Source organism: Chrysemys picta, chromosome 8 (genome assembly GCF_011386835.1).
Source record: "Chrysemys picta bellii isolate R12L10 chromosome 8, ASM1138683v2, whole genome shotgun sequence".
In the NCBI taxonomy this organism is placed as follows: Eukaryota; Metazoa; Chordata; order Testudines; family Emydidae; genus Chrysemys; species Chrysemys picta.
The window spans coordinates 56,650,164-56,676,110 of NC_088798.1; the positions used below are offsets into that span (position 1 = coordinate 56,650,164).

At 46.4% G+C, this 25,947-nt stretch overlaps 2 protein-coding genes across 3 annotated transcripts in view; both read right to left on the reverse strand.

Annotated features, from left to right (window-relative positions):
* Nucleotides 1-7,859, reverse strand: part of XPR1 (xenotropic and polytropic retrovirus receptor 1) — a 252,139-nt gene extending 244,280 nt beyond the window's left edge. The window contains exon 1 of one of the 2 annotated variants that reach the window (XM_005290759.5): nucleotides 7,376-7,689. In XM_005290759.5, coding sequence (XP_005290816.1) covers nucleotides 7,376-7,444 — 69 coding nt within the window. In that variant the 5' untranslated portion in view covers nucleotides 7,445-7,689. Of the gene's footprint in view, nucleotides 1-7,375 lie in introns of both variants that reach the window. The other variant, XM_065554519.1, reaches the window with a different exon arrangement.
* A 7,383-nt stretch (nucleotides 7,860-15,242) lies between these two features.
* On the reverse strand, nucleotides 15,243-17,141 carry LOC135973082 (mediator of RNA polymerase II transcription subunit 15-like). Its single transcript, XM_065554523.1, has 2 exons — nucleotides 16,460-17,141; nucleotides 15,243-15,864 (listed from the first exon to the last, which is right to left on the reverse strand). Exons 1-2 carry the CDS (start codon nucleotides 16,998-17,000, stop codon nucleotides 15,362-15,364), a joined length of 1,044 nt encoding a protein of 347 aa, XP_065410595.1. The 5' UTR covers nucleotides 17,001-17,141; the 3' UTR covers nucleotides 15,243-15,361.
* Between the last annotated feature and the right edge of the window lie 8,806 nt (nucleotides 17,142-25,947).

The window sequence follows — 25,947 nt, forward strand, 5'->3', positions numbered from 1 at the left end:
TATTGTACTGGTGACCCCTTTCACACAGCAAGCCTCTGAGTGCGACCCCCCCCATTATAAATTAAAAACACTTGTTAATATATTTAACACCATTATAAATGCTGGAGGCAAAGCTGGGTTTGGAGTGGAGGCTGACTGCTCGCAACCCCCCATGTAATAACCTCGTGACCCCCTGAGGGGTGCTGACCCCCAGTTTGAGAACCCCTAGTCTACAGGGTACTGTTTCACATAAATCAGTGGTTCTCAACCTATTTACCATTATGGACCACATATGCAGCTTTATGTGAGCCACATCTACACAATATATTTACTACCTGTATGGCCCTGAGGATGTCACATGGTCCGCAGCTGTGTGCTGATTGGGCCACAAGTGGCCCGCAGGCTGAGAAGCACTGACAGATCAAAAGTAACCCTGGAGGGGAAGCAACTCATGTCACTCAAACTTGTTGATTAAACCACAGTGTTGGACTTCAAGTGGATTTGTTAGAAATAGAATAAAGGGAGTCATGTCTAGCATACTACATGTGTCCATGATGCAAAGCCTTACAAGGGAAGATGTGAAGTGGGAAAAAATAAAATGCTCCTTGGGTCCATAAGAGGAACCAAGAATGAAGGGTGCTTATATTCTTATTTGTTCAAGGAAGTCTAAATCCCTTTCTTGAGCTAGCTTGGATCCCATCTGGGCTCAACTAGCTTTCACACTGCTAAGTATGAGGGGGATTTTTGGAAGTGAAAGGTTAAATTGATTTTGTATTAATAATTTAGCCCAAAATTCTTGGACAAGTTCCTCCTGTTATAAAACTCCAAAGAGCATGGGGCTGGAAAATGCAGAATTTCTTTAAAATCTGTGAGATAAGGTTGGTGTGCTAAAGGAATTTTAAAATCTGTAACGTACATATTTTCTAAATCCATAGTTTCAAGATTAACCTCTAGAAAATATGCAGTGCTAGTGAAAGATTCTAGATTATCAGCCTTGAAAACTGGAGGGTACCAGTTGTCAGTGGACACCTGAACTGAACTGAAATACGTAAAGTCAGGAAGCTACACAGCAGCGGATTCAGTCACTGTTCACCTGACCTATATAATTAAACAGATGATCTAGAAGTGAAAGGCTCAAAGACCTTTACTAATCACCTGAGCCACACCATGCCAAGATTACAACCAACAGGATTTTTTTTAATCAATTGAGGGGTGTTTTTTTAAACTTATCCTTGTTACGTCTAACCTAAAATTATTAGAACAAAGATTTTTTTCCTGCTTTGTGTTACTGACAGTAATTTGTATCTGCAGTCAGCTTACCCCATTTGGATCGCACACAAAGAGGAAAGAAAATCCTTTACAAAATAGGAAAAATATGGCTACAAAGCCAAAACTGACAGATATTCAGACTTCAAAAAAAGCAGATTTTAACAAATTCAGCACTGGTAAGTAAGGTTCCATTAGAAGAAATCTAATGGGAAAAGGAATTCAGGAAAGCTGGCAATTTTTCTAAGAAACAATATGAAAGGTACAATAGCAAATTATCCATTGTGAAGGAAAGATAAGACGACTAGTAAGAGGCCAATATGGTTTCACCAGGAGCTCTTGAATGACCTGAAAATCAATAAGGAATCCTATAAAAAGCAGAGGCATGGACAAACTGCATAGGAGGAGTACAGAAGAATACCACGGGCATGTAGGGACAAAATCAGAAAGGCTAAGGCACAAACTGAATTTTTGAATCAACAACAATAAGAAGAGGTTCTATAAATACATACATTAGGAGCAAGAGAAAGACAAAGGAAAGTACAGGTCCATGACTTAGTGAGGAAAGAGCACTAACAACATATCAAGAAGGCTAAGGTGCTTAACACCTATTCTGTCTTCATTAAAAAGATTAACTGTGACCAGATAAATTAACACAATTAATATTAACAAGAGGGAAGGAACACAAGCCAAAATAGGAAAAAAACAGGCTAAATAATAGTTAGATAAGTTAGGTGTATCCAAGTCAGCAGGGTGGGCCTGATGAAATTCATCCAAGGGCACTTAAGGACCTAGCTGAAGCAATCTCAGAACTATTAGCAATTATATTTGAGAACACATGGAGGGCTGGTGAGGTCCCAGAGGACTAGAGAAAGGCAAACAAGGTACCTATCTTTAAAAAGGGGAACAAAGAAAACCCAGAGAAATATAGATCAGTCAGCCTAACTTCAATATCTGGAAAGATACTGGAACAATTGATTAAACAATAGATCTGTAAGCTCCTAGAGGATAATAGGGTAATAAGTAATAGCCAGCATGGATTTGTCATGAACAAATTATGCCAAACCAATCTAATTTCCTTCTTTGACAGGGTTACTGGCCTAGTGAATAAGGGGGAAACAGTAGATACGATACATCTTGATTTTAGTAAGGCTTTCAACAGTCCCACTTGACATTCTCATAAGCAAACTAGGGAAATGATGTTTATAGTAAATTATTAATAGGTGGGAGCATAACTAGTTGAAAGACCATACTCAAAGAGTAGCTATCAATGGTTCACTGTCAAACTGGGAGGATGTGTCCAGTGGGGTCCCCCAGGGGTCTGTCTTGATCCAGAACTATTCAATATTTTCATTAATTACTTGGACAATGTAGTGGAGAGTATGTTTATAACATTTGCAGATTACATTAAATTGGGCGGGGTTGCTACCAGTCAAAAGGACAGGATTAAAATTGAAAATGATTTTGATAAATTGGAGAACTGGTCTGAAATCAACATGATGAAATTCAATAAAGACAAATGCAAAGTACTACACTTAGGAAGAAAAAAATCAAATGCATGACTACAAAATGGAGAATATGTGGTTATACAATAGCACAGCTGAAAAAAAAATCTAGGAGTTACAGATGCTCACAAATTGAATATAAGTCAACAATGTAATGTGTGACAAAGAGTCTTGTTTCAGAGTAGCAGCCGTGTTAGTCTGTATCCGCAAAAAGAAGAACAGGAGGACTTGTGGCACCTTAGAGACTAACAAATTTATTAGAGCATAAGCTTTCGTGGACTATAGCCCACTTCTTCGGATGGCACCTTGTAGACTAACAGACGTATTGGAGCATAAGCTTTCGTGGGTGAATACCCACTTCGTCAGACACAACGTGGTTGCAGAAAAAGCTAATTCTTCCTGGGGTCCCAGGAGTGTCATGTGTAAGAGACGGGAGGTTATTGTCCCACTCTACTTGAAACTGGTGAGACCCCAACTAGAGTACTGTGTCTAGTTCTAGGAGCCACACTTTAGGAAAGATGTGGACAAACTGGAGAGCGTCCAGAGGAGAGCAGCAAAAATTATAAAAGGTGTAGAAAACCTCACCTACAAGGAAAGACCAAAAAAACTGGGCACGTTTAGTCTTGAGAAAAGACAACGGGGGGGTGGAGGGGGAGAGGGGAGGGAAAGATAGTCTTCAAATATGTTACACTGGTATGTTATGTGTGTTATATCAACTGTTATAAAGAGGACAGTTATCAACTGTTTTCCATGTCCAATAAAAGGTAGGACAAGAAGTAATTGGCTTAATCTACAGCAAGGGAGATTTAGGTTAGACATTAGGAAAAATTTTCTACCTGTAAGGGTATTTAAGCACTGGAATAGACTTCCAAGGGAGGCTGTGGAATCTTATCATTGGAGGTTTTTAAGAACAGGTTAGAAAAGCACCAGCCAGGAATAGTCTAGGTTTACTTGGTCCTGCCTCAGCGCAGGGGGCTGGAGTAGGTCCCTTGAGCAACCTTCTAGCCCTAAATTGCTATGATTCTAGGAAACCTCATTCAGGATATGTTTTTGTTTTCTGTTTCCAGTATCTCTTTTAGAAAATATCTATCAGAGGCAAGATACAACATTAACTGATATTTTTAGAAAACAAATATCCACTTGAAATTTTTAGCCACCACTTGGTTACATAATTTTCTAAATTACCCAGTGAACTGGCAACTTTGTTCTCATCAAACTAAACTTAAGCCATTTTTAGTAAGATGATTGTTAACTGGTATTCAAATTCCTTTGGACCTGGGGAATGAAGAGAAGAGGTAGGATTGGTCAAAACAGCAGACATTAATATTACTCTGCTACCCCACTTCAAGTTGTTTCAGCTTCTATGAGCCGAACTAAGAAAAATACATGATTTTAGAGCTCTTTTCCTTTCAACAATTCTCTTATCAATTTATTTCTACTGTGAATATTAAGATGTGAAGTCCCCCACAAAAAAACAAAAGCTCAAGTAGCAGAGAATAGATTTTTTTTTTTTTAAATGAGCCATTACCAGTTCTGAAGAAGTTGTTGCTGGTCATGGGTTTCCTAAAGCTCTCTGGTGTCTCTCACATATTTCAAGTTGCGGAGGAATCAGACATACCATGAGCAGCAGCAACTGTTACTGAAGTCTCTAAAAACCAATTTTATCCATGTATGCAGCTGAAAAAAAACGGACTTGACCTCCATCAGGTCAAAATGGAATCTTCCAACAAATCCCATGAACCAGATTTCAAAACAACTAATCAGGAAGACCTTTTGAAAGTTGTGATAGCTAATACAAAACTGTTTTGAAAACAATGAAATACTAGAAGATGGTAAAAGAAAGAGCCTCCCTAAACTTGGAATGAATGAAAATGCAAAGTTTGTGCTGACACAAAAAAATACAAGTTCCAACAACAAATATCACCGAAGGTACTAACAAATGAGAATGCAAATAGGCTACAGTATCACTGAGTGTGAAAACACAAGTATCTGAATGAGGAAAGATATCATACTATGATATTAATATTTATTCACTCTCTAGAGTCTTACCAAAAATTGGAGAAGATGCACATAAGAGTAACTTCACTAACTTGCCTACCAGTCTTACCTGAAATATATATGAAAAACAAAAGTAGATTTTCCAGTAGTGTCAGTATTAGCACAGAAGCATTAATAATTTATTCCTGCAAAGCTTTGAGTAACAAAGGATGTTAGCGTTCAGACTTCATGCCGAATACTGCCATGAATATCTGTGCAGAAATCCAACTGATAGATGTATTTGTACACACAAAGTCCACTGGAATAATTTAGTCCATTTTTTTTGTTTCTTTTGCAAATATGCTGGATAATAATTTTATGGGATTCTTGCTACTTGGTTAAAATAGATTTCAAGAAATCATGAGGACTTATATATACTGCAAAGCATTATTTCATATGTTCTCAAACCTTTAAGGTTTAATAAAGGTTAAATACTGAACCTTTCTGTATTGACTTTCCCATTTGTTCTTTTAAATAACAACATTCTATACCCCAATTTAGGATTAGTCAAAGGATAATTTTATTGCTATCTTCTGAAGTTTTTTATTCTCTCACCATAAATTGATGTAATAAAATCTGAAAAAAATAAAAGCTATTTTCTGCAAATAATCAATGATTAATAGAGCAGAATTTTGCGTGAATTGTGTTCATGAACATTAAGAGTCTGCAACTTAAGTGGATTAATCCTAAAATCAGGTATGAAGCAGACAAATGCAAAGCAAATTTCCCCAGAAGGCCTCACTAACCTTAAAAAAATAAGTAACTGTTGCTATAAAAAACATAATGTTCTCAGCCATTCAGGTAGGTGTTTATAGTCACCATAGCTGTCCCTTCAGTTCTGATCTTTAGGAGCCATACTTCACTGAGAGGCAACTCTGAGCCACAGAGGTCATATATTCCAAGCCTCCACATTTGAAGAACTGACAGTGGTGCTGAAAATCACTTGCTCACAAGAAGCTGTAAAAACACCACCAAAATTAATAAGAACTGTAATCTGGGCTCTTGCCAGGGTCCCAGAACTGAAAGAACATAAAACAATACAGCATTACACATAACGCTATACTACAATTCCACAGCCTCTATATTTCTAATTTATGTAAAGTTACCATAAAAAGAAAATACTACAAAGGAGAAGTAATTCTCAGCCTCTTGCATACCATCAATCACATATTTTATATTATCACTGGTTTCTCCTAATAATCCCCACTAAATGTTTTTAAATAATTTATTTATTCTTCAAGCTCCTAAACCCAGCTCATCTGCTATCAGAGAGGTTATATGCAAAAATCCAATGTTAATCTTAATGTTACAGCTATTACTTCAAGTTGCTTTTGCCCAAGCTCTATGGATGACATGAGCTCCAGCACCTTAAAATCTACTTAGGTGTATAAACATATTGACTTTGCACTGTGTTCCTGATGAGCATATAAACGGAAACCGCTGGATGCTAGATAATGTTGCTGAACACAAAAATCTCTCAGATCCAAGTGTTTATATGGCAAATTATCATTATTTATTTAATACAACCCTTAGTGCTCATTGGGTATTTTTCGGGTTTCAGTCTTTCATTTAAATATATGCAACCAAAATATATACAGCAATATTTATTTTTTAAAGTATTGATGCCATATAATGGCTTATTTATTTAAATGGCCACGCCAGTTATTTGTTTCTTCCAAGCCTCAAAAAGCAAAAAAAATTACAGTCCAAGTTCCAGAATTATGGACAAAAACTACACCAGTAAAAACATTTTAATTATTTTGTATAATTGTAACATTTTACTTTATAAATTTGGAAACAGAAGTCTTTCAGAGCATGCTTCTAGGCTATCTTCATGTCAAGTTTCAATCCAGTTAGAGAGCCCCTGGATAGACATTTACCTCACTGATCAGGGCTGGGGTGAACAGGGACAGGAGTGATGGAAAGAGAGATGACCTGAGAGATGCTAAAAAGAGATTCGGGCTGATCACGGGCAGGGTGACTGATAGGAGTCCGATCAGGAAACACTTCCAGCAGGGCACAGGGGATGATAGGATGAAATGAGAGCCCTCTGGGCTGGGAGAACCCCAGAAGCAGAGGGCGTGACATGGGATGGTAGCGGAGAGCCGCGCAAAGGGAGGAAATGCTGGATTTGGGGTTCCTTTTGCGAAAGCCCTGGCAGAAGGGCACAGGGTGACAGAGACGCCTCGGCAGCCTAAGGGATGGGGAAGTGGGGCGATAGGGGGCTGCTCCGATGAAAGCTCCCGGGAGGGGGGGGAGGCTATGGGATAAGGAGCCGCTGCTGATCGGAGAGAACCCGGGGCTGTCACCTCCCCGGTGACCGGGACCCTCCCTCAGGCACACCAGCGGCCGGGGATCACACAGCAGGCAGGCAGCCGAGGGGGCCGGGTCGCAGCTGGGGGCCGTGCCGGTAAGCCCAGCCCCGAAGGAGCCGAGCTCCTTCTCACAGCTCGCTCGGCAGCGAGGCCCTGGCTCCCCGCCGCGGGGCGCCTGGAGACCCCCCTCCCGCGGCAGCGCTGTCCCCGGCGCCCCGCACCGGACGCGGCGCCCGCCCCTCGGGGCTGAGCGCGCCGGCCCGGCCCGCGTACCTCATACTGGATGTACTGCTTCCGCCACTCGGGCGTGATGTGCGCGGAGAGGTGCTCGGCGAACTTCATCCTGCCGCCCCTACCCGGCCGCCGCCGCGCTCACTCGGCTGCCCCGGAGCCGGCTCCTCGGGACCCTGCGGTGGCTGGTGCTAGCGGGCCGGTGCTGCTGCCCCCGCCGCCGCACATGGGCCCCGCTCCTCGCTCCCGCCGCCCGCACTGCGTCCCCTCCCCCCGCCCAGCTCGGGTCTCCTCAGCGCTGCCCTGCCGCCCACTGCGGCCCCGCCGCAGCCGCCGCCATCTTTCTCTCTTCGCTCACCCTGCCCCCCCCCCTGCCGGTAGGACGTCATCGCCATGGTAACCGCCGCCCACCTCCTCCACCTCAGCGCGGAGACCGGCCGGGGGCGGGACCTAGAGCCAGGGGGCGCGGCAGGAGTAACAGGGAGCCGAGACGAGCCCCGCCCCCTTCCTTACAAACTTGGCTTGAAAGCAGGGAGTGCGGCGAGGCCTTTGGGGGTGGGGCTTTTCTCCCTTCGCTCCGCCCACTTTCCAGCACCACCCCAGTGTAATATAGCAAGAGGGTGCTGTGGACGCCGGGGCCATACAGCTGGGCACGCTAACGGCAGGCAGGCAGGCAGGCGCTAGAAAGCAGAGAATGCTGCTGCGGGCCAATCGTGGCAGCTCCTCTAAGAGTGCAGTGGGTGGCATTGCACAGCACATAAGGGTGGTGAGATGCTTCAGTTGAGAAAGGAGGGATTGCACTGTTTTGGACAGCGTGGGCTAGTAACTAGCGCCAGACTGGGTTACATGTAAGAAGGAGTGCCTGGGTTGGCCAGTGCGAGTGGGCTGGGGATAGTGGACTGAATATGAGGCAAATAAAGATCACCCTGTTAGCCAGTGTGGAGGGCAGGCTTGGGTAATGGGATGGGCCAGCATCATAGTACGGATGGCAACCTACGCCATAGTGTCTGTGCATGGAGAAGGTGGGAACTCCCTACCAGTATATTATGCCTAGGACTATGCTGAACAACGTGCTAGACAAGAATGGACTTTTGGGACATACAGTATCAAGTGTCAGAGGGGTAGCCGTTTTAGTCTGAATCTGTAAAAAGCAACAGAGGGTCCTGTGGCACCTTTGAGACTAACAGAAGTACTGGGAGCATAAGCTTTCGTGGGTAAGAACCTCACTTCTTCAGATGCGAGGCTTGCATCTGAAGAAGTGAGGTTCTTACCCACGAAAGCTTATGCTCCCAGTACTTCTGTTAGTCTCAAAGGTGCCACAGGACCCTCTGTTGCTTAGTATCAAGTGGTTTGCCTGGGGAATCTCTAAGGGGAGGAAAATACATATTCCTCACCCCCTCAGTTATGCAAAATCCCAGCCTTTTGAAGCTATGCCCTGAAGAGGGCTGATTAGCTGATCCCACAGTCTCAAGATGCAATGCCCAAGCTGTATAAAGGAAAGACTAACCTATGCAGAGTTTGTTAGTTCTGAGCTACGCTATTCTGAACTTGTAACCATAGAAAAATCCCTTGGTGGGGTTTGAAGGAGTGACTTCTATCAGAACCCTTGCTGGAGTTTAGGGCTAATCTCTGGTAAGCTTATTGGCATGACTGTACATTCTTTTATTTTTAATATGTTTTCTCTGTAATGCTTTCACCTTAAAAATAAATGTGCTTGCTTATAAAGAGGTGTGTGGTAACTTGTGACTGTTGGCAATTACAGCTGTTCATAGCCATTGAAGAGAAAGGAAAGTGCAGACCCTGACTTGTTTAACCAGTTCTGGCTTGCTGGGAATATCACAGTGTAGGAAGGAAACTGTGCAGTCTGGGGGGGGAACCCTGGTCAGAAGGGAGAGAGATGCAGGTCTCTAACCAAAAAAGGTGGCAACTGAGGAGCCTAGAATGGGTGCCCTCGAGAGACCACAAAAGGGGAATACAGGTGCTGTTGCCCTGAACTGTGACAAAAAGGACAAATCAAACCTTCTGCATCCGAGTGCTGTTTTCTTTTACCTGAAGAATATTAACTTGTTACAATCGTTTATAAAAACAAACATTTCCTCCTCCTAAGTTTATATGCACAGCGATTAATGAGCTTTTTTGTCATCAAGAGAAGAAGCAGTATAGGTCATATTTGCATAGTCTCTGCTGGTTAACTGAACAGCTAATAGTTCACTGCTAACATGGAAACCTTCAGTCATAAAACAGCTTTTCCTTTAAAAATACAGTATACTTCGGAGAGCCAGTTTGTTCTGTGGTATAGCAATAGTTAACGGCCATCTTTGCTCCTAGGCCTATTTCCTCCACTTCGACACTGACTCACTCTGGAATCTCTAGCAAGTCATTTAATCTTTCCTTTCCTTACCAACTTTATAGGGTGTTGCGAGACTTAATTAACGGCTGTAAAGTTCTTCAGAGCCTTGAGTGAAAAGTTCTATGTAAATACAGAAATTATAAGCATATTATTGAACATACCTGAGTAATCTGTATATTACAGTAACAAACCCACATCCTGGAGCATTACTGAATTTTATATGATGATAAGCAGAAAAGTACTTTATCTTCAGATTTCTTTTCATGTTTTACAGCAAGATGCTGCTCACTCTCTCTCTCTCTCTCTCTCTCTCCATTCTATCTGAGCTGAGCTTGGCACTTAGAACAGGGAGCTGTGTGCCTAGCCCCAAAGTTAGTTACAACAGCTTTGGGATGGCTATAACTTAAGTTCTGAGTGCAGTAGCTCCCTATGGATTGGGGTCCCAGGCCATCCAGCATTTGGCAAGCATTTGGTGGCTTTAGCAGGACCCAGGGCTAGGCTACAAGTGCTGAGCAGATTAGATCTAGATGCTCTTCACTTTGCCAGTTCCAGTCTCACAGTGGGAGACCAAGTGGGGTGAGGGCAGAGCTCCTGTTCCTTGTTCTACCTGTCCAGGGAGGTGAGTTCAAAGGGGGACAATGTATCTCTGAATGCTGGGAATGCCCTGCTTATTTTTACAAAATCCAGCTTTTGTCTCTGTTTTTGTGATCCCTGTAAACTGGGTTCATGCAATTGATGACGAGTGGGCTGAGCACACAAGCTTCAAGAACCTACCTCCCAGGCCTGTTGCATGTTGACACCTCCTCCCCCACTCACCTTCCAATGCCCCCTTCCCCACCCCTCCACACAAGTTGCTGAAGCAGCCTTCCTTCACACAAATCCACAGAGTGACAGGAAAGGAGAGGCTGTTGGGCTGAGGAGACATGCCTTTATCCCTCACCCTCCCTCCCAGGCATAACCCCCCAAAGTGCTGCCCCCCATGTATCATCATTCCTACCCCATTTGAAAGGTGTCTTGGCTTTTTAATTTGAAAATCTGGTCATCCCTAGGTGAATTCTCCCACCCACCCCTGTTGCATCAAAGAAAGCCTGTAGGAGTGAGGTCAGGACCTTCCTTCTGGCCCTTTCTAGCCTGGGGAGGGGGATGAAGAGCCTCCCTGGGTATCCTCCAATCCATGCAGCACTAATGTGAGTCAATAGGGGTGGGGTGCATGCATGAGAGGGAAAGCGCATGTGTGTGAGATGGGGAGGACAATGTGTGAGTGTGCGAAAGGAGTATAGGGGATTTTGGGCAGGAAACAGATTCAGAATAAGGGAGGCGACAGATGGGAAGAATGGAAAGAATATGCAGGAAGGAGGAAGATAGAAGAGAATGGTGGAGCAGGAAAATTAGAATGAGGGATAAGACTGCAGAAAAATGGAGGAAAAGGAAAGTTGGAGTGAAGGAATAGAAATGGTAAAGGAGGAGGAAGAAAAGCAAGGGAAAGAGTGAGTTAATTAAATATATTTAATACCCAAGCATTACAATAGACAAATACTTAATACTTGTGCAGCTCATAGACTTCTACCACAACTGCCTTCAATATACCAAAGCTGTTTGTATGTGATTGTGACCGAATGTACTGCTGTATTCACATGCAACACACTATTGTAATAATCTCTGTACAAAATATGCCTTGTGCGATATCATTTGAAAACTAACAACTCGCTGGTCAATAATATGGTGACATGTATGTAACAACATTATAATGTAAAGCTATGAACATAAAAAGAAATTATGATTGAAATGTGTTTACCAGACAAGTCTGGGGAGGGGGGTAAATCTGTTCCTCAGAGACAAAGGACAAACTGATGCCTCTAGCCAGTTGTCATCAAAGCCGATCGGCTATCACCCGTCAAGTGGCCATTCCTTGGCAACGGAGGGAGGCAGGAACAGACTGATTTGCGTTTTAATAAACAACAACATGGAACCTCTTTCACCACAAGACTCCATGTCTCTATCCTCACAGTGAGAGCAAACTTTATCTAGGGGCAACCCTCAGGAAAATGCATTTCAAAGGGTGACTGCACTATAAAAGAGAGGGGTAAGAACAACCTAGGTATTCACACTTTCTTTCTCTTCCTCTCTCTTTCACCTGAGGGTACGTCTACACTACGAAATTAGTTCGAATTTATAGAAGCCGGTTTTATTGAAATCGGTTGTATACAGCCGATTGTGTGTGTCCACACAATAAAATGCTCTAGGTGCTCTAGTCAGCGGACCGCGTCCACAGTACAAGGCTAGCGTCGACTTCCAGAGCATTGCACTATGGGTAGCTATCCCACAGCTATCCCACAGTTCCCACAGTCTCTGCCGCCCCTTGGAATTCTGGGTTGAGATCCCAATGCCCGGATGATGCAAAACAGTGTCGCGGGCGGTTCTGGGTACATGTCGTCAGGCCCCTCCCTCCCCCGTCACAGCAACGGCAGACAATAGATTCGCGCCTTTTTACCTGGGTTACCTGGGTTACCTGTGCAGACAACATGGAGCCCGCTCAGCTCAGCTCACCGTCACCATATGTCCTCTGGGTGCCGGCAGACGTGGGACTGCATTGCTACACAGCAGTAGCTGCTAACTGCCTTTTGGCGGTAGACGGTGCAGTAGACTGGTAGCCTTCATCGGCGATCTGGGTGCTGGCAGCCGTGGGGCTTGCCTTTCGGCAGTAAATGGTGTATTACGACTATTAGCTGTCCTATTACAAGTCGGGTCATCGCACGTTAGCAGAGTCTTCCCCGAGCAGCCGATTGTGCAATAGGCCTGAAGACCATCGTCATACGCCGCCCCGTATTTGCTGCCAAGCACCCAGAAAGATGCCGAGGGCTATCAGTCACGCTGCACCGTCGTCTTAAGATGTAAAAAATAGATTTGCTCTGTATTCATTTGCTTCCCCCTCCCTCCGTCAAATCAACGGCCTGCTAAGCCCAGGGTTTTCAGTTTAATCTTTGGTGGGGACCATTCTGTGTGACAGTTGTTTGTGTTTCTCCCTGATGCACAGCCACCGTTCTTTATTTTAATTCCCTGTGCCTGTACGCCATGTCGTCACTCGGCCCGCCCTCCCTCCTTCCCCTAGTCCGTCAGATACTACGTTTGCGCCACAGCTCAGAGAGCCGAGAAGCGGTTCGCGCCTTTTCTTTGAATTCTGGGTTGAGATCTCAATGCCCGGATGATGCAAAACAGTGTCGCGGGCGGTTCTGGGTACATGTCGTCAGGCCCCTCCCCCCTCGTCACAGCAACGGCAGACAATACATTCGCGCCTTTTTACCTGGGTTACCTGTGCAGACAACATACCACGGCAAGCATGGAGCCCGCTCAGCTCAGCTGAGCTCACCGTCACCATATGTCCTCTGGGTGCCGGCAGACGTGGGACTGCATTGCTACACAGCAGCAGCTGCTAACTGCCTTTTGGCGGTAGACGGTGTAGCATGAGTGATAGTCGTGGGGCTGGCAGCCGTAGGGCTGCATTGCACCAGCCCCTTGCCAGGCGATGGTATATTATGACTGGTACCCATCGTCGTCGTACTGGTGTGGCTGTCAATCATGGCCACCTGGGCAGACATGCTACTGTTTCGATGATGATGGCTACCAGTCGTAATATACTATTTTCTGCCAATTGCCCAGTATTGTCTGCTAAGCACCCAGAAGAGGCCGAGGGCGATGCTGGGTGCTGGCGGACGTGGGGCTGGCAGACGTGGGGCTGCATTGCTACACAGCAGCAGCCCCTTGCCTTTTGGCAGATGATGGTATTTTATGATTGGTATCCATCATCGTCATACTGGTATGGCTGTCACTCATGCTGCACCGTCGGCTGCCACCTTAAGATGTAAAAAATAGATTTGTTCTGTGTTCATTTGCTTCCCCTTCCTCCGTGAAATCAACGGCCTGCTAAGCCCAGGGTTTCCAGTTTAATCTTTGGGGGGACCATTCTGTGTGACAGTTGTTTGTGTTTCTCCCTGTTCCTGTACCTGTACACCATGTCGTCACTCGGCCCTCCCTCCCTCCCTCCCTCCTTCCCGCCCTCCTTCTCCTGGTCCATCAGATACTACTTTCGCGCCTTTTTTCTGACCAGGCGCCATAGCTAGCACTGGGATCATGGAGCCCGCTCAGATCACCGCGGCAATTATGAGCACTATGAACACCACGCGCATTGTCCTGGAGTATATGCAGAGCCAGAACATGCCAAGGCGAAACCCGGACCAGGCGAGGAGGCGATTGCAGCGCGGCGACGAGAGTGATGAGGAAATTGACATGGACATAGACCTCTCACAAGGCACAGGCCCCAGCAATGTGGAAATCATGGTGTCACTGGGGCAGGTTGATGCCGTGGAACGCCGATTCTGGGCCCGGGAAACAAGCACAGACTGGTGGGATCGCATCGTGCTGCAGGTATGGGACGATTCCCAGTGGCTGCGAAACTTTCGCATGAGTAAGGCCACTTTCATGGAACTTTGTGACTTGCTTCCCCCTGCCCTGAAACGCCAGGATACCAAGATGAGAGCAGCCCTCACAGTTCAGAAGCGAGTGGCGATAGCCCTGTGGAAGCTTGCAACGCCAGACAGCTACCGGTCAGTCGGGAATCAATTTGGAGTGGGCAAATCTACGGTGGGGGCTGCTGTGATCCAATTTGCCAGGGCAATGAAAGACCTGGTGATAGCAAGGGTAGTGACTCTGGGAAACGTGCAGTCAATAGTGGGTGGTTTTGCTGAAATGGGATTCCCAAACTGTGGCGGGGCCATAGACGGAACCCATATCCCTATCTTGTCACCGGAGCACCAAGCCACCGACTACGTAAACCGCAAGGGGTACTTTTCAATGCTGCTGCAAGCCCTGGTGGATCACAAGGGACGTTTCACCAACATCAACGTGGGATGGCCGGGAAAGGTACATGATGCTCGCGTCTTCAGGAACTCTGCTCTGTTTCGAAAGCTGGAGGAAGGGACTTTCTTCCCGGACCAGAAAGTGACCATTGGGGATGTTGAAATGCCTATCGTGATCCTTGGGGACCCAGCCTACCCCTTAATGCCATGGCTCATGAAGCCGTACACAGGCAGCCTGGACAGGAGTCAGGACCTGTTCAACTACAGGCTGAGCAAGTGCCGAATGGTGGTGGAATGTGCATTTGGACGTTTAAAAGCGCGCTGGCGCAGCTTACTGACTCGCTCAGACCTCAGCGAAAAGAATATCCCCATTGTTATTGCTGCTTGCTGTGCGCTCCACAATATCTGTGAGAGTAAGGGGGAGACATTTATGGCGGGGTGGGAGGTTGAGGCAACTCGCCTGGCCGCTGATTACGCGCAGCCAGACACCAGGGCGGTTAGAGGAGCACAGCAGGGCGCGGTGCGCATCAGAGAAGCTTTGAAAACGAGTTTTGTGACTGGCCAGGCTACTGTGTGAAACTTCTGTTTGTTTCTCCTTGATGAACCCTCGAACCCCCCCACCCCGACCCGGTTCACTCTACTTCCCTGTAAACCAACCACCCCACCCCACCCTTCCCTCCCGCTTGCAGAGGCAATAAAGTCATTGTTTTTTCACATTCATGCATTCTTTATTAGTTCCTTACAGAGGTAGGGGGATAATTGCCAAGGTAGCCTGGGATGGGTGGGGGAGGAGGGATGGAAAAGGACACACTGCATTTTAAAACTTTAACTCTTATTGAAGGCCAGCCTTCTGATGCTTGGGCGATCATCTGGGGTGGAGTGACTGGGTGGACGGAGGCCCCCCCACCGTGTTCTTGGGCGTCTTGGTGAGGAGGCTATGGAACTTGGGGAGGAGGGCTGTTGGTTACACAGGGGCTGTAGCGGCGGTCTCTGCTCCTGCTGCCTTTCCTGCAACTCAACCATACGCTCGAGCATATCAGTTTGATGCTCCAGCAGACGGAGCATTGCCTCTTGCCGTCTGTCTGCAAGCTGACGCCACCTATCGTCTTCAGCCCGCCACTTGCTCTGTTCTTCCCGCGATTCAGCCCGCCACCTCTCCTCTCGTTCATATTGGGCTTTTCTCATCTCCGACATTGACTGCCTCCACGCATTCTGCTGTGCTCTATCAGCCTGGGCGGACATCTGCAGCTCCGTGAACATCTCGTCCCTCGTCCTACGTTTTCTCTTTCTAATGTTCACGAGCCTCTGCGAAGGAGAAACATTTGCAACTGGTGGAGGAGAAGGGAGAGGTGGTTAAAAAAGACACATTTTAGAGAACAATGGGTACACTCTTTCATTACAAGGTCGCATATTTCGGCTTGCAGGCAGCCATCGTAGGCCACAGTGTTTTGGCTTTTTTAACCTTCTTAACATGCGGGAAAGGTTGCAAACAGCAGCGCATTTCCCATATCAAGGATGAATTGGGTTGTCCATTTAAAATGGGGTTTCAATGTAAAAGGAGGGGGCTGCGGTTTCCCGGTTAACATGCGGCACAAACACAAGTAAACCCCCCCACACACACACACACACGATTCTCTGGGATGATCACTTCACCCCTCCCCCCACCGCGTGGTTAACAGCGGGGAACATTTCTGGTCAGAAGAGCAGGAACGGGCGCCTCTGAATGTGCCCTTAATAAAATCACCCCATTTCAACCAGGAGAGCTTTCTGGAGATGTCCCTGGAGGATTTCCGCTCCATCCCCATACACGTTAACAGACTTTTCCAGTAGATGTACTGGCCGCGATTGCCAGGGCAAAGTAATCATTAAACACGCTTGCTTTTTTTTTGTAATGTTTACAAATAGTTACAAAGTTACACTCACCAGAGGTCTCCTGTGTGCCCTGAGGGTCTTGGGTGAGTTCGGGGGTTACTGGTTCCAGGTCCAGGGTCACAAACATATCCTGGCTGTTGGGGAAACCGGTTTCTCCGCTTCCTTGCTGCTGTGAGCTACCTACAGTACCTCCATCGTCATCTTCCTCGTTCCCCGAACCGTCTTCCCTGTGTGTTTCTCCAGTGAGAGAGTCATAGCACACGGTTGGGGTAGTGGTGGCTGCACCCCCTAGGATCGCATGCAGCTCCGCGTAGTAGCGGCAAGTTTGCGGCTCTGCCCCGGACCTTCCGTTTGCTTCTCTGGCTTTGTGGTAAGCTTGCCGTAGCTCCTTAATTTTCACGCGGCACTGCTGTGTGTCCCTGTTATGGCCTCGGTCCTTCATGGCCTTGGAGATCTTTTCTAATACTTTTCCATTTCTTTTACTGCTACGGAGTTCAGCTATCACTGCTTCATCTCCCCATATGGCGAGCAGATCTCGTACCTCCCGTTCGGTCCATGCTGGAGCTCTTTTGCGATCCTGGGAGGACTCCATCACGGTTACCTGTGCTGATGAGCTCTGCGGGGTCACCTGTGCTCTCCACGCTGGGCAAACAGGAAATGAAATTCAAACCTTCGCGGGTCTTTTCCTGTCTACCTGGTCAGTGCATCTGAGTTGAGAGCGCTGTCCAGAGCGGTCACAATGAAGCACTGTGGGATAGCTCCCGGAGGCCAATAACGTCGAATTCCGTCCACACTACCCCAATTCCGACCCGCAAAGACCGGTTTTATCGCTAATCCCCTCGTCAGAGGTGGTGTAAAGAAACCGGTTTAAAGGACCCTTTAAGTCGAAAGAAAGGGCTTCGTTGTGTGGACGTGTCCAGGCTTAATTCGGTTTAACGCTGCTAAAGTCGACCTAAACCCGTAGTGTAGACCAGGCCTCAGAAGACAAAGGAACCAGCCTTTGGACTTCAGGAGGGGTCCTGACCTGAGAATTTGGTCAGCCCTGTTGCTCCAAACAAGAAGTAAGAATTTCACCTTATTTTTATCTTTATTTCCCTTGTACTCATTTCTGACTTTAATGCCTTATACTTGTACTCACTTAAAACTTAAATAAAATTGTTTTATTCTTTAATCAAATCCAGTGCTGAGTTTACACTGAATTGTTTGGTAACTCCAATTAAAGTAGCAAACTGTTGTACACTGATCCCTTACAGGGGCAATGGACTCTAATATTTGAACTGTCCAGGAGAGGGCTGGACAGTACAGCACACATGTTTTGGGGAAAAAATGGGACTGGGAATATGCTGGGGTCTCCCTGCATGTAGTAACCAAGTCTGCCAAAGCCAGAGTGGGGCTAGTGTGTGGCTGACAGGCTGATGGGGTCAGAGTTGTTGGACCAGGGCTGCAGCTATACATAGACACTCAGGGTGTGACTTGCATGCTTGCAAGCTGTTTGTGGGAAGCCCAGTTTGGGAGCTCTAGCAGCAAAGCATTGTGAGCCCCCTCCCCCCCCCCAAGGTTACAGGGCAGATAGCGACACAGCCCCTCAGTGGTCTGGCTTGCACCCTGGAATGTGATAGTAATTACACAGATTGTGCACAAAGAGCTCTGGTAAATTGAAGGGAATTCTGCTACTTGTTTGACAACCATGCCAAAGACACTGTCTGGGCCGCTTCTGCCTGCCCATCTGGCATTTGGAGAAAAATTATTAGGACTTGAGAGGAGCAGGATGGCAGTTGATTCAGGCAGGATCAAGTGTGTCAGGGTAGTGGAAGGCCTATAGGGGAAAAAGTGTCACTGTGTTGTCAGCCGGTCAAAGAATAACTCGGTCCTGCTCTTAGAATGGAGAGGATATGGGAAACAGCCTTTTGATCTCTCCTGACCAAAGAGAAGATCACAAGGAAGGCCCAAAGTCCAAGCGAGAGCAACCCTTATGTGTACAAAGGCACTGGTGGCCTGTAAAATACAAATATTCAGAGACTATGAAGCCCAGAGTAAGGGATGCATTAAAACACTGAGGTCCAGACCCTCAGTCCCACCCTCCCCATCTAGTCGTTTTGCACTGCTCAGGTAGCACAGAGCAGCCAGAAAACAGCCCTAAGTGGAGTAACTAGCCTGAGCTGCTTGCATAAGGGAATCCCTGGGTGGTATAATACCAGTGTAGCAGCTCAGTGCCACCTGCTCCCCGCTCTCTAACTTCAGCAGAGGGTGCATATCGGGGCAGACCAAGCATTGAGAGGTATATGGTTGGAGTATGGTGCACCAGCTCTCTTGGGCCAGCGGACCAGTCATTGGGACTGTCATCGCTGGTGTAATTTACAGCAGCTCTGAAGCTGCTCTAAGTTGTACCAAGGGCTAAATAAGCCCTGGCTGCACAGAGGTGGGAGATCATTGTGCAGCTCCCCCCTCCCGGGGGGACTCTGCAGTGAGGTTGCACCCAACCCTAACACAGCGTAAGGACCAGGCCTGCCCCACAAACACCCCAGGGCCCTGCTCCTCCGTGCCAGGTGCACCAGGTATGGGCAGGCAGGTTCAGCAAGGCAGGATCCAAGTGTGGAGGGGTTTAGTGTGGGGGGATCCAGGTGTGAGTAGAGAGGGTTCTGTGTGGGGCAATCTGGGTGCAGGTGGCTCAGTGGGGGATCTAGATGCACAGGGGCTTGTTGTGGGGTTCTGGTGCAATGGTAATGGGACTCTGCAGGGGGGTCCAGGTGAAGGTGGTTGGGCCTCAGCATCGGGGGGGGGGTAGGGTGTGGGGGAATAGAGCTCAATGGGGGGATCTGGGTGTTGGGAGCTCAGTGGGGGGGGTCTAGATGCTGGGGGAGTGGGGCTCAGAGGAGTGGGGATCCAGGTGCAGCTGGTTGGGGCTCAGTAGGGTGGGGATCCAGGTGCAGGTGGCTTATTGGAGCTTGTCGGGGAGGTTTCTGGGTGCAAGGGGGGGGTGAGGCCCGGCAGGCGGGTCTGGGTATGAGGGGTCTGGATGCATGGGGGTTGGGCGGATGGGGGAGCAGCTCCCTGTACAGTGGTCCCTCCCTCTGCAGTTGAGGAGTGATGGGTGCAGGAAGCACGGGGGGCAGTTTGCAGAGCTTCCTGCAGCTGGGGAAGAAATCTGGGGGTGGGTCTGACCCAGCCCCAGATGCCATGCAGAGGAAGAGGAAGTCCTGTCCTCTCCAGCCCAGTTGGGTCTAGCAGCTGAGCCCAGTGTAGGGAAGGAGCCACAGCCAGGTCTTTCTCAATCTTGCTCCCTGCCCCACAGTGATTTCCCTCTCTGCCAGCTTCCCTGGGCACCTGAAACATACTGCTGGGAAGGGTCGTATGACCCTTGTGGCAGCCCCACCCCACATGAATTTTGTTATGTACACCAATATGGAGGTGATGTGTCACACATCACCTCCATATTGGTGTACATAACAAAATTCATTCCACCCACGTGTGGGGAAAAATTAGAGGGAACACTGCCCAGGAGTAGTTTTTGTTAAAACAAATGAAGAAGAAAGTTTCTAGCCCTGGTGTGCAGAAATGCTTGAAAACTAGAGCTGGTCAAAAAAAAAAATATGAAAAATTTGCCTTTTTTCAAAAATAAAAATGTTGATGGGAAAACATTTTGTGTTTTCAAATGTCCCATTTTTCAACACAGCCCAAAAATAAAAAATGTTCAGTTTCCATTTTCTCCTTTCCTTCCCCCTCATTTCCAGTGGCAAAATAGAAAAAGGTTTGGAAAGGGGAAAAAAGAAGTGCAGGTGGAGGAGGAGGGAGGGTGAGAAAACATTTCTAATAAAAAATATGAAAAAAATTGAACAGATAAAAAAATGTTCCTTTTTGAAATCAGTAGAATGAAGGGAGGGGGGAGGTTCCTTCACAAAGATTTTTACCATTTTATCACCAGCTTTATTGCCAAGGTGAGCAGAGTGTATCCAATGGAGACCACCAGGCTGACTCTGCAGACAGCCTGAAACAATAACTCTGAAAGGTGTGAACTGCACCAGTGGGGTGTTAAATCCAAGACCCACTGCTCTAGGGGCCCCTTGCCAACACCACTCTAGCACAGAGAGAACTCTCTGTGTAATAGGAGAGGAGGACCCTGGCCCAACCCTTGCAGATAAACCCTATGTCATGGGCAGGCTGGCCCTTTGAGACAAGCTTGGTTCTGCCTTGCCCATGACTCCGCAGCTATCCCTCAGCCTCACTGATGAGCTGGTGATGTAAGGGCTAATGAGTGACTGCCGCTGGATGTCATGGGGCTTAATTAGACAGACTGCTCCCAGCTGTGGTGGTGACATAGCGAAAGCACTAGTTTGGAGAGAGGTGCCTGAGGAACTCATGGGGTGGGTGAGGAAGAATCTAACCCCTGAGTTAGAGCCTACAACAGGAGAAAGAGGCCTACAGGGAATAGAGTAGGCTCTTGTGGGGGAGCCCAGAGATAGGGCCTACAGGGGGCTGGGAGATCCTCTGAGGTACACTGCTGGCGTTCCTCGCAAAGGGAAGCAGTGGGAGAAAAGCAGTTCAAGGGATCTCTCTAGGGGCCTGGACGTGGAGGATTTCAGTTGAACCTGAGAGGGACAGAAGAATTATAAGTCTGGATGCTGTTTGTGAACTCTAAGTTGGACTGTTAGTTACCCCAGAAGGGCAGTGAACTGTTCTGGGACTTGGCTGGAGGGATGAGCTACAGAAAACCCAGAGAGGGAGAAGATGCCAGCTAGGACTGGCCATTGTGGGGCCAAGGAAGTGGCTACTAAGGAGGGTGCAATAGGTCAAGTCCCCTGCAAGGATGTGCTGAGACCTGATGGGGGCCTGAGAGGTGAGGATGTGTGCTTACACCCTTAGTGCTGGAGAGTCAGTATTAGGGGACCCTCCTGCTCCTACCCCACCCCTGCCCCTTTCTGGTGAGGAAGGGGACCTTGTTGCCATCCCTGCTGTTCTGGGGGAGTGGGAGATGCTACTGCCACTACTAATGGAGGAGAAGCTGGCCTTGTCCTAAGCAGGGAGGGGGCAGTTCCACAAGGATGGAGCCGCATGTCATGCTTTACTTAGTGCCCTGGATTGCCTTAATTCACCATCCCCTTTCCCCCAGTGTTATACTGATGTACGTTTGCAGTACTACCAACCCCAAGCATTCAAAAGTCACTAACCAAGCCTGCCCCACCCCCCAATCATGAGATTGGTTTAACAATCCTGTGATGTTTTGAACAACTTTACATTATTTTGCTTTGCTTTCAGGCTACTGAGCATTTAGGATGCCCTTGGGTCCAGTGGTGCTGGAACAATTTTTATAGTGGGATTGCTGACAATGGAAACCATGTAGTTGAGTTGTAATTACTACTTCAAGCCAGGGGATATTTCAGTACCCCTAGTTTCAGCACCTATGCTTGGGTTGTGTTCTCAAAAAAAATTCTTGGCAATTGTGAGGGCTAGAAACTTGCAGTCCTTTTTAATGAAAGCTGAGATTCTCATGTAATGTGATTCCAGGTACTGAGGCTTTAAGTAAAATGCCAAATAATGTGAGATTCAGGATTAAATCATAAATGGAATGCTGCAGTGGTTAGGAGATAATTATAGGGGTTGGTTGGAGGCTCAGGGGCCATTTAAACTGTGGCTGTATTCCAAACTGTGGTGGACACTTATTTAGAGGCCAGTCCTGCTCCCATTGAAGTCAATAGCAAAATTCCTATTGATTTCAATGTGAACAACACCAGAGCTTAAATCGGCAGAACTCATTTGATGTGATTTAGCAGAACGCTGTCCCAGGATCAGTGTCCTGACTTGTGAAAATACATCTCTGCATTGAGACTTACCCAGCAGCAACAGCAGATCATTTGGTGACAACATTCTAGCTCACTGATACCATCTCTTAATTATCTTGGGAGAAAACCATTTAATGAACAGAGATTTAGTGCCCTTCAGTAGGAACTTCAGACTCAACAATCCAAGCAGCGCTGACCTTAAAAAGACCTAAACACTTACCACAGCTAGACGTACATTTAATGGATCACAGGGTTTTAATATATTACCTTTGCAAATATAAACTTATACCAGATAAAATAATCTAGGACCTGATTCTGCTCCAACGGAGGTCAGCAGCAATGAGTTGGATGGGAGCATGCCCTGGTGATACACTGCTGCAGTTTCAATCCTTTGGCTACAACACGGAGCTTGGAAACAACGTGCAACTGAACATAGAGATAATGATCTGTTTGAGATAAATCATTTCTTCTAATTTGCTATCTGCATTACATGAAATCTATCATGTAAATTGATGCTTTTCATAAATTTGTCACTTCTCATCATATCTTGTGTATTTCATGGTACTGAAAATAATTAGGGCCTGATTTTCCATTGCCCTGAACCTTGTGTAGCCATGTACTCGAGTGCAATGTGGGTGTCAAATGCTATGATATACACATTTATAGTGTAGATAACTACACCAGATGCAATAGAATTGAACTCTTACTACTTATACTATTAAAATATGCAATAACTCATGGGGACAAATGTCCAATCATCCAAAAAACTGACTCCCACATCAATTCCATTTTTCCCCTGGCATGACTTTAATAATAACGTTGAGCCATACTGAGGCTTTGCAGCACACTACAAAATACTTCACAATTTTCACTCAATCCCACACCCCTAATGAATATGGGAAAGAGAGGGCAATATTAAAGGAAGGTTTAAGAACCAAATCTTATGGGCCTTGTGGGTTCTCTGGAGTGTGGGGAGCTCTGTAGCGGTCTGACTGACCTGTCAGGCCAATATGGTAGGGGAATACAAAGGGGAAGTGGAAAGTTTAGCTGTACCTACAGTTTCCAGGCCTGTGTTTTCTTAGCAGGTTACTGGGGTCAAATGGTTTAATTTTATGCTATATATAAAATTAAGCAATGAGCCCCAAACATTCTGAACTTTGGGAAAGCTCAGATCTGATTCTAGACATTGCAGCTTGGCCCACCTCACAAGGTTTCCTGTATTTATACAGGAGGATCCTGATTCTCAGTGACTCCATTCTTGCACTTGTGCAGATAGGCTGGGAGGTGGGTCAAAAATAGCTTTAAACTACCTTTGTGCTCTTTGTATTCTGTGGCTGTAGAGGGGCCTGCCTAGCCCCTCTTGTAAGTTAGAGCAGCCTCGGGGCTATTGTTACCTATACTCTGAATCCCATGGTCCCCTCTGAGCCCAGCCCCTACCAGCCATAGTGCAGTACATTCCTATCATGCCCCCATCAGCCAGGAAGGCTCCCTCCAGGGGGAAATTTTTGTCAAGGGGGCATTTCTGTCCATTTGAAGCCCCTTTCATTTTGCCTGAGTGGCTTGAAGGGGCCTCTGTAGAATCTTGCCCTTGCACTTTTCTTATTCCATTTCTTTTTCCAATAAAAGGTTTCCAGTGTAATTTTCAGTCATACTCTATTTAAAAAAAAAAAATCATATGTTTTAAAACCGAACAAGGAAAAGGCAGGCGTAGGCTTTCTGCCAGTGCAGTCTGGCACTTGCTTTTGTCCAGAGCATATAGAATAATTTATAAATAGACTGGGGTTTTAAAATAATTACACTTGGAAAGATTCTGCATGGCTCAGGAGGAAACACTTTTCAAAAGAGCTGTTTTAGAAACATCTTTGAAGAGAAATGTTTGCTTTCCTGCCTCTGCAGAATTCATAAACCCATTAAGGGGCTGATTTTCAAAAGGGAGGAACAATGGGACACACCCACAGAAACCTATCTTTGGGGCCTTCTAATTAAATAGGTAATGCACCCCTGCCATATGGACCTGGCCTAAGACACCTAGATATATAAAGGACAGGTAATTTTAGATGCACAAATACTTGTCTCCTGATCCCCATGCCTCACAACCAGAGTGCAAGGAAGTGAAGACATCAAAGCTATACAGACCATTCCTCAAAAACCCTTTTAATTCTCCTATGTGTCAGAATCCTAGGGTACAACCTCTTCTTCTCCCCCAACAAAATATGAGTGGTTAATTAAGGTTTTTTTAAAGGCCTGATCCGGAGAGATTTTGAACACCTGCTATTCCTAGTGAAGGAGTCGAGACAGCACAACCACAGCCTGAGTCAAATGAAAGGTATTCCTAAGTAATTACCCACCAATTTATAAAGCTGCATGCGTGCGGCCTCCCATGTAGCTCTTGGTCCTGGAAAGATATACAGAGGCGTTTTGGAGGAAGTGATAGAGGGATCAGAGAAGGAGAAGTAACTATTCTCTACATCCCCAGAAAGACTTTACCTGCTGAGACAATCATTTGAAGTAAGGAGCAGGTGTTCAAGAGATACACATTGGAAGGGGGGGAAATAATAATAAAAACAGGTCATTATTGATCTTGGCCAGGAATTACAAGAGGATTTAGCAAATCATAACATGAGGCTTTGTCCTGCCTGCAATGATCAATATGACAGCAGCTTTAGGCTTCCTACTACAGAGGCTATGTAGACTGCTATAAGGGACACTCCTGGCATTACCCAGTCAGCTGCTAGCCAAGCCATTATACACTTTGTCGATATTATTCTGAAGAAATGTGATCTATATACTAGATTTCCTATGGCCAGCAGCACAAAATGCACAAATCCTCTGACAGAGAGAAATGGAGCTTATTGATTTAATGTGCACTCCTCCTCCCCCTTGGGCACCTGCTGAGGGTGTGATGGGGAACATCATAAACAGGAGGGCCTTTTATTCCCCAGTACACAGGCAGCGCACAATGTCAGATCAGGAATGTCCTAACCCAATTATCTGGAAATTGTTATGATGTGTATATGCTCAGGCAGGCTACCCTACAGCATCTGTTTGGGTCAGAGTAAGTCAATAGCAGTGGCTACTGGGAAATAATAATGCACTTTATGGGTCTGATCCAACATCCATGGACATCAAGAGGAGTCCTATATCTTCAAAACACTTTGCAAACAGTGACTATGTCACAGTTCAGGGCTTCTGTACCTCTATTCCCCTGTGTGATCCACCAAGGATGCCCACTCAGGATTCTGGCTCCTCAGCCATCACCTCTCCTGAGTAGAGACATGAGTCTCTCCCTCTCTTGAGTGGGGTATTTCCAGACTGTACCGGTCCCCCTCTACTCTGTGAATTCCCCAGCAAGTCAGATTACCTAAGCAGTCCTCAGAGACTACTGTATAAACAAGTGCAATTGTTGCAAGTTAGAATGCAGCTATATCTAAGCAAGCACCTTTATTCTTGAAGCGAAAGGATTACAGAAAAAAAATACTAAAACCAATAAAAGAAAGTACACGCATGCTAATAAGATTCCCAAATATCATCCCAATTCCAACAAGGAGTCAGTCCTTCAAACTCCACCAAGCTTTTTTTCTGTGCTTACTAGTTCATAACTGCCTTGGATCAGAACAAGCACACCCATGAATCTGTAAGTCACTCCTTTGTACCATCTGGGCCTCTACTCTTGTCTGCATGTAACGGGATCATCAGACAAAAGTCGTCTCCTCCTCAGGGTGAAGCTTCAAAAGGCTGAGTTCTTGCACAACTGGAGGGGGT